Source organism: Pholcus phalangioides, unplaced genomic scaffold, assembly GCF_987345545.1.
Source record: "Pholcus phalangioides strain wild (caught in Gottingen) unplaced genomic scaffold, Ppha-v1.0 ptg000010l_1, whole genome shotgun sequence".
NCBI classification, from domain to species: Eukaryota; Metazoa; Arthropoda; class Arachnida; order Araneae; family Pholcidae; genus Pholcus; species Pholcus phalangioides.
Genome location: NW_028301603.1, coordinates 21,693,678 through 21,703,053, shown reverse-complemented (window position 1 = coordinate 21,703,053; position 9,376 = coordinate 21,693,678). Strand labels below are relative to the sequence as shown.

General features: G+C 35.3%; 1 protein-coding gene across 2 annotated transcripts; it reads left to right on the top strand.

Annotated features, from left to right (window-relative positions):
* The first annotated feature begins 1,138 nt into the window (after positions 1–1,138).
* On the top strand, positions 1,139–9,145 carry LOC149081107 (BET1 homolog). Of its 2 annotated transcripts, none has more exons than XM_089237891.1 (4): positions 1,139–1,417; positions 2,487–2,587; positions 2,782–2,838; positions 8,877–9,145. In XM_089237891.1, the coding sequence occupies exons 1-4, from the start codon at positions 1,399–1,401 to the stop codon at positions 9,030–9,032; spliced, it is 333 nt and encodes a 110-aa protein (XP_089094017.1). In that variant the 5' UTR covers positions 1,139–1,398; the 3' UTR covers positions 9,033–9,145. The 2 variants fall into 2 exon arrangements, with proteins under 2 accessions (XP_089094017.1, XP_089094018.1); XM_089237892.1 differs by having other exon boundaries at positions 1,160–1,417; positions 2,490–2,587.
* The last annotated feature ends 231 nt before the right edge of the window (positions 9,146–9,376 follow it).

Here is a 9,376-nt window from a genome sequence, read left to right as displayed (position 1 = left end):
ATATGATAGAAATGAAATAATGAATAAATTGCTGTGTCACTCATAGAGGAGAAATATTATATTTCTTCTGAATGGTGTCACACTCCTCCACTTCAATGATTCGAAAAAAAATTTATCCGTGAAAAAAATCCTATATAAATTTCTGTCTCTTCGAGACATCCGTATTTATAAAAGTTATTTATATTTTAAAAATCGTTATTTCTTTTATTTTATGAGGGGGAAAAAAGGCTTCGTCGGGGGGGGGGGTGATCGGGTTGAGGTGATTTGTGTTTTCCAGACGACTCGTGTAAAAAATATGAAAATACCGGGACTCGTCCACTCTATAGCCACTAGAATAAGGGCTATATCTATTCGCCTTAGTCCACTCTAATAACTGGATAGGGGTATTCGCTATTACCTTCCCTATTGTAGTGGCTGTAGTCCACTGCATGGCCACAGCCATGATTCATCCCAGAGGCTATGTGACCAAAGCCTCCTGAATGAATGATGAACGCCAGGGTCTCTGCCACCGGCCTTATCCTATTGCCGAGATTTCTTCTCGAGAAGCACAGCTTCGTGGCAGAGTCTGGAACAAAGTGAGTGCACCTAACAGTACAGACTGTTACCACTGTTAGACTAATATAGGTGTAGCTAGTGTTGTGTCTGATATTTCAGTGCTGCCATCTATACTTCAAATTGTGAGTGAAGTGTAATGATCGAATATTTGTAATGTTGTAGGTCTGTTGCTCTCTGTGGCGAGACTTTTTAACGAGGAGATCGGCTCGCATTCGCGCCTTGAAGTTGGGAACCACAGAAAACCAACTTCAGCCTACCACCACTGTGGCGCCGGTGGGGTTCGAACCCGGGTCCCCGCGATGCGAGTCCGTCACTATGACTCGACCACCACAGCGGCGACCAAAGCCTCCTAGATAGACTAGTATTATCTAAGAGGCTTTGCTATTACCTTGGTTATAGAAAAAATCCCGAAATTTTAAAGAAAAACCCAGCATTTAATATAAAGAAAGATCTCAATGTTCATCGATGTTAATTTTTCCCGCTTTTTCTAATGACGTCATCACCCAGCACTCTGTATTATCAACAAGTTACCTCATTTGGTAACTTATCGCATTGGCGCACAATTGAGACATGCAATGTTTATCGAAAAGGTCCTGAAAACAGCAACGAAGCTTACGATTGGCTACCTATTTGGCTGACTTTCTCTGAAAGCATACCTGTTGTATTTGGTAATTGGTTAGAAAATATTTGTTTGTACGTATCGGGCCAGAACGTGGCATTTCGTAGATGTCAACAACTGTTTTGATCGACGTGAAGAGCGTCAACTTTTCATTAAATCTATTACTTACTTCCGATCTCGACTTGAATCATTCGACGTTTATTGCCTAGGAAAAGAGCGGTGCTATGCGTCGCGCTCATGCTAGTGAGTCACCTTTTTTTTACTAGTCTCGATAGGAAATTACTGTAATGTCAATTCAATAGCATTTGTCTGTGCTTACGTGCCAATTTTTTTCTCCACAAAAGCTGTGGTTGAGTGGTCAGGGCCGCAATTGGGGGGGGGGAGAGGACAGGCATGTCTGGTGACCGGGTGCTGGACCAGAGGGGCGCAAATTTCACTCTTCGACCTATCCTTCAACATTATTACAAGGGGGGGGGCGCCAAAATACGTGCTCACCCCGGCTGACAAGGCAAAGCATCTAGTTGCAGCCCTGTGAGTGGTTGAATTGAGCTTAGAAGTCTGGATGCAACTGGAAAACGTGTAGTAGTGGTATTGAAATTTCACCTGGAAAACTTCAAACTCGATTTCAGGGGGATTTCACATTCAAAGCTTTTAATGCCTACAATTCAGTGGTGCTTAACTTTCTCCCCTTCGTATGTAAATATGCCTATCTCAAAGTCACTCTTTTGGTTGCTCACATGCTTTCACACACATGGGGACACTCTTTATGTCACTCACTAGCTCATTTTTTTTTTGTCACGGGCTAGTCTGGCTCCTTGCTCTCTGTTATTCTTATAGTCACTTATGCTTGCACACTCTCTAGGCCACTCGCATACTTACACATTGTTTTGGTCACTTTCATGCTTGCAAACTTTGGGTCACACACCAGCAAGAATAATGTCACAACTTAGATTCATGAATCTGTGTTAGTTCCACATTCAAAATAATTTTTTTCTCTAAAAGTTGACATTGCTGTAGCCATAAAACTGGCCACTAAGTAGCAAAAGTTTCATTCTTGTAGACAGTTTTTTGTATTGAAAAAGTGATGTTTATTTACGATATTTTTAAGTTTTTTGAGTTGTGACATTTTTCTTGCTGGTGTGCGGCATGCTTGCACACTGATTTGGTCACATGAGGAATGATATTTCACTTGTGACAGCAATAAAATACACTGTAGTCCAGCGTTAAAAATGATTTTTCATCATTTCAGCTTGTGTTGTATTAGATTCAAAATGCACACCTTTCTTAACAGGAGCTTATTCTTCTTTTTAAGTAGATGGATCATATTCACAGCATGGTACATACAATGAGGTTGAAGAGGAAAATGAAAGCCTTGTTGATGGTTTGAAAACCAAAATCACTGCTTTAAAATCGGTAAGCAGTTGTTTTGTTAATGGCTATTTATCATTTCAAAATTTGATTTAACACTAAATTCGTGCAAATTGACTTTCAAATGAACATCAATTAAATGCTTTGTTAATTTAATGTATGTGTACATCTACATAAGAATTCATTCCAATGCGACAAACTAAGCAAAAAAATTACGTCTCCAGTTTTCTCTATTTCAGCTTTCCATCGATATCGGAGATGAAGTCAGAACTCAGAATAAATTGCTCAGAGAAATGGTAAGATAATACTCAAGGTTACTTTATACTGAAATGCTGAATTATTTTTTCTAAATCTTTTCTAGTGTAGCTTAGGGTCAATGGCCATTTTATAGGCACAATGATTGCTATCACATTGTGAGGGCTTGAGTTTGATTCCTAAAGGCAGAACAGTAGTGATCAACTAAAGCAAATTTTCTGTAGTTTTTTTTTTTTTTTTTTTTTTTTTTTTTTTCGAAGTGTGAATGTGAGGCTATTTCTGCCAAGAGCAGACAGAGTCACAGCATAGTACACAGTAAAAGCTGTGCATAATAGTATTGTTGGACAGGGCTGGACGAATCCCAGGACTAAAATTTTCTTAGTATATATATTGAATTGCAAGCTGAGAGCAGCACAAAATCTTTGCAATTTACAAAGTAATGGTGGTCACAATTCCCTGTAAAAGTCAAAAGAAGCATTATTTTGGACCTTTTTCTCCAGGTATACATTTTTTGGCACCTAAAATTTTTTTCTGGCTCCTAGATTTTTTTGTGATTTGTCCAGTCTTGCTGTAGAAACCTAGAAAAAACATTGTTATAGAGACACAGAGATTATCGTTGTAGACAGTTTGAGTATTTGCTCATTAAATTTTTATGTGCATATAATGTATGCATGTAATATAATGTAACAAAATATGAAAAATAAATGTAACAAAATATGAAAAATAAATGTAACAAAATATGAAAAATAAATGTAACAAAATATGAAAAATAAATGTAACAAAATATGAAAAATAAATGTAACAAAATATGAAAAATAAATGTAACAAAATATGAAAAATAAATGTAACAAAATATGAAAAATAAATGTAACAAAATATGAAAAATAAATGTAACAAAATATGAAAAATAAATGTAACAAAATATGAAAAATAAATGTAACAAATTAATTTCGCTCTTAAAACATCCTTTATCATAAATTAATTTAGAATCCGATAAAATTTAAGATGAAATGAGATGCCAAAGAAAAAAAAAAGCACCAACAGCAACTCCCACATGACTGGGAAGAGTAAAAAAAATAATGGCTCCTGGTGGCTAAGTAAGTTTTCTCAGGCCCTCGAACTAAGGCTAGAATTACCTTCCTACCAATTAACATGCTCACTCTCGAAAATGCCAACCTGATCTCTTTTTCATGATCGCTGCCTCCGCTTGAGGCCCCTGGGTCATGCCTGAGTGGTCCCATACATTGAGACAGTACTGGCGGAAGCCACAAAAAAAAAAAAAAGAGAAATGCCATTAATTGCAGTTCTGACTTCTATCGCTTCAATCACTTTGGCATGCAAATTTAACACCGGTTTCTCCATAGAAGTGGCAACACTACCTTTCAATCAGCTTTGGGTTCGACAATGCCAACCTGGAGATAAAGGCATTCCCTTTCCAATTCCCCTCTGCTACAACCAGTTTGACAACAAACACTTGTGTACATTTCAATCTCTAGCTCTGTTCCAGCCACCCCCACCCCCATCCCAAGATTGCTCTGAAATAATTTCTTATCACTCATGTTCTGTAACCTTTTGTTATCTCACATTCTGGACCACTGGGTCATTTTCCAAGATAAAATCTGTACATAATGTACTACCACCCAATTTTCTAAAGTGGTAAAATTTACGTTATAGACAAGTGCATCTAAAAAGTGCTTATCTCTGTAGGCAGATTTAAAATACAGGTTTATCATTATACACAGGCTTCACTGTAGTAGAACCTCTCAATAATGGACATCTATGAGATCAAAGATTTTGTTTGCTAATGAGGAGTGTCCATTAATGATAGGGTATTTAAAAAAGTATTTGCTAATGTGCAGCTCCACTGTACTTACAAAACAAAAAAATATTGCTTCAGCCACTTTCACTTCTCGTTGGGAAAAGTAGATGGCAGCACTTTAAAAATAAAACACACATACCTAGGGTTACCAACCATTCTCCTTTTTTATGTCATTTCAGGCATCCTCCTACTTTTCGGAAAATTCACCTTTTTGTCCTCCCTTTTCAGGTTTCCAGAATTACATTTAATTTTTTCTGGGAAAAATTTTCTTCTCTGCTTTGAAACAGATATTTCTTCATTTATATGAGTGTTTTTGTTTTTTTCCCACATGCATTCACCAATAACCATCGAAATTCCCAGAATTTTTGCTGCTTTTTTTAGCAGTTCTATTTTAGAGTTAGGAAAAATTAATGTGACTGGTTTTATTGGTCCCAATAGTGACGTCACTAAGGGCGCGTGCGTAGACGTCCTCCTTTCTCAGTCTTTGGATCTGGTAACCCTACACATTCCTGAGATACTCATAAATGCACATTAGAAAAACATTCATACACACTGCACATAACTCATTATTGATAATTAATTTTTGTTTTTCCTGCAAAAAAAAACACTCTTACATATAATTTGATTGCTGGCAGGACATATTGAGTAAACTATTAAGGCCACATAATAGTTTGGCAGTATCTCTGTAGTGAATTTTTAGCATGAAGAAACGGAAAAATGTACTGGGAAATAATAATCAGGAAAACTCATAAATAAGAATCATACTGGGCCCCTAGAGCGAACCCTGTCATCTCCTTATGGGGGGCATGCTGCCAACATATTAATACTTTTTCACTAAGACGTTTCCTGTATAATTCACTTTTCTTTTCTCAAAACCAGCGTTTAGCAACCTTTCTGCCCTGTATTTCCAGCATCATCAATTTCAAATCACGAGAGTCAGCAAGAGTAGGTACAGTTGATGATAATTTTTTTGTCTGACTGAGAATGCAAAAATTTGAAGTGTTATCTTTCTGTCATGGTGTTCTGACTGCATATAAACATGACACACATCAGAGAAGTGTACACGAATTCCAAGAATGATTGACAACGAATTGATGCTTTCATAATTTTTTCACTACTTCTGTAATTACTTTGATATAAACAGTGAATGAACTCTCAGTGTTTATTAATATTTCTCACTTACCTGATGTAACTACTGATGATTTTAAACACTGATAGCACTTACTCAATTTTTCTTAGCCCCACAACCTCTAATGAAATTCTTCAGATGTTAATATAGCTTGCCTAATACTGTCTCTAGCATGGATTTGATCAATTTGAAAGTACTCAAACATCTTCCCGTTGACATTATTACTATCTTATCTGAATTGATCAATAATTGCATTGTTAACAGAATCTATCCAAGCTTTCTCAAATCTGCTGTAATGTTTCCCATCTTCAAGTCAGGCAATATTAATGATTTTAGTAACTTCAGACTGATTTCTGTTTCACCTTCTATCTCTAAAATCTTTGAAACTATATTGAGAATCAGACTTTCTTTTTTCTCACAACAAAACTTTTTCTCTTTTAATAGGTTTGGCTTTCTTCCAAATAAAAATACTGAATCTGTTTTTCTTCATTTGACTGCTCGTGTAGTTGACAGTCTTGATGTTTCCAAAAAACACTTGTTTTTCTTGATATAAGAAAAGCCTTTGATAGGTGAACCATATAGTTCTTCTCTAAAAACTTGAAGCTTCTGGTATAAGAAGTAATGTCCATGTCTTAATCCAATCTTATCTTAACAATAGAACACAGTCTGTAAGATGTGGAACATTCATAAGCAATTCAATGAAAGTAATTAAAGGCATTCTACAGGGTTCTGTGCTTGGGCCATTGCTTTTCACTATTTTCATAAATGATATTTGCAGTCTTAACATTGAAAGAAAAACAATAACATTTTCTGATGATACCACCATTCTTCACTCTGAACCTGACTATCAGTCCCTCAAAAATACTGTCAATGATGATCTTTTGAAAGCCTGTAGATAGTTTACTGCTAATGACCTTCAAATTAATATAGTAAAACTTGTCTTTGATGGAACCTGTATTAAGGCGAAACCTGTGTGTTGTCAATGAAAAAAATCTTGGTCTCGTGATTTCAATGCCAAGATACACAAAAAACCTGGATTAAACTGAACCTGTCTAACACAAAAAGAAAAATTGTACTCTCTTAATAGAAAATTTCACACCAACACTTAGACTGTTTTGTGACCAATATGTCAAAGGATCATATAAAATCTTAAAGTGCTCAATTGAAATTTTTTATGCAGTGCAATCTTTGCTTGCCAATGTGAGTTCTACTTCACCCACCTTTAGATTAGCAAAAAACTGTGATGCGGTTTTAAAAAGCCATATGTAGCAGAGCAGTTGCTTTCTGAAATTGTAGCAAAATTTTCCGGAAAAGCAGACTTTTCTACGTTGGAAATCAGTGTAAAGGTTGGATTTCCAAATTATATGCAAGACTTACAAAATTGTATGCTAGCTGCTTTCCATGGTCGTAGTGCTGAGCAAGGCCGAAATTAGAGGGAGGCGAAGGGGACAATTGCTCAGGCGGCAAAATTTAGGGGTGGCAAATTTTAAGCACAAAACATGTAAAATCACAGAATTTTACAGTGGTTGGGGCAGTAAAATTTATGTCCTTCTCACAAAAATCCTAGTTACAGCCCTGGTTCTGAGGATTACATAAACATAGATGACAAAATGCAAACCCAATCTGATATGACAGATATTGACACCCTCCTTGAATATTTTAGAGAAAGTCAAATGAACATTAATGTCGTCAAATTTGATGTACAGTGTGGGGTGTGAAGTTTTATACAGAGACGCTGTGACAATCGGAAATATTTAGCAGTTATAGAATAAATAAAGTACATTATTTTATTTTCAATTAATTTATTATCTTATTTCAATTCCGAGATCATTACATAATTTTACACATTATGCCATTTGAACCTTTATTAAGCAGAAACCTGTGTTCAATGGGAAAAATCTTGGCCCCTTGCAATTCTGTTGGAGACAGGTTTTACTGTATTAATAAAACAAAATTCATTAACTTTACCCTACATACGATGATATTCAGCCTCGTATAAATCTTCTCATATTAAATTCCTTCAATATAAACTAAGATTATAATTTTACTAATATTACGTTATAGATTTTACTACCTTAAATGTTTTGTTAGTCTGTCCTTTTTATTTACTCTGTACTATTCTATTCAGGGCCATAGTGTTCCTTTTTGGTTCCCTGAGGCAGACTTTTCCTTGAGGTATCTTCTTGAAAGGGTTATTATTATGCAAAATGTATGAATTTTTTGGGCCCCCCCCCCCATATTTGACTCGGGGGCCCTGGGACAGTGCCCCGGTTTCCCCAGCCTAGTTATGGTCCTGATTCTATTTTTCACTCTCATTTACTTTATGGTCTTCCAATCTGGGGCAGAGACTATTTTTATATTCAACCAGTTATTTCACTTCAAAAAAGGAATCATTCGACTTTTTACTGGTAATTATCAGCCTCCTTCTTATTATTTCCAATCATTTAAATGTTTTGCCTCTTCGTCATCTTTTTTTTATAAATCACTCCTCGTTTTCAAGAATTGTTTTTATTCAATTATTAATATGTCTCATTTTTCCTCTGGAATTAATTCAGCCTGTGTATTACTGTGTGTTCATAAAACTTTGAAAAGAAAGCATTTCACTTACATAATTCCTAAATTTTACAACTCTGTGCCATCTAATGTGAGTTCAACTGTCAGTCTTCATTCAGATAGAGAAAACTAATTGAATCTTACCTCCTTTCAGTTACTGACATTAACAATATTTCTTATTCTCTGAGATATGTTTCATTTCCTTCTCCCCCCCCCCCTACACACTCTTTCATGATCCACAACTTATTTACCTTATTCATTTTACTCTAATGCACCTTTGACTCTCTATCTCATTTATTTCATTATCAGTTGCTTTCTTAATTGCACCACCACCGCTGTTTGCCACAAAATTTTTTAAATAATTTATTAATATTTTTATAATACTTTTAAAACTTTATAATACTTTACACTTGTTCATCCTAATATTAAATATTCAATTTTTATTTTTCACTAACATCCAGTAAGAGCCATCACTGTTGGCTCCTTGGATATGTAATATCTGTAGGTTTTTTTTTTTGTGATGATAAATGCAATTAAATAAGTAAAAAATTCAGGTTTATTCCTTTATTTCTTTACAGGATGATGATTTTGACTCGACTTCCGGATTCCTCTCAAATACGGTGGGAAGAGTAGCGAGACTTGCAAAAGCTGGTCATAATCGTTATATCTTATACCTAATGTTGTTTTCACTTTTTGTATTCTTTATGATTTATATAATTATGAAATTCAACTAAATCGTTTGGAATGGGATGTTGTTGAGGGACAGATTTATTGTAATTACTTCATGTTGGTTTTTTTTTTTTTGATAAACCGAAATTGTCTTATTAAAGTTTTGTTTTTAATTCTGGTTTTTTTTCTGTTTTTTTTATGCTAAAGAGCCTATTTAGCTTGAAGACAGTTCCGGAAAGACTCTCTTACAAGGAAGAGGTCTCACGGGGCTTCATCATGGAAAACATCTTATTTTTAAAATATTTTTGTGCTATCAGTTTACTAGCATATTAACAGAGCTATGGACATGAGTGCCATGTTTTTTGGAAAGATGTTTCCAAAATTTGTCAAAAATTTAAAGGGAGGGCGG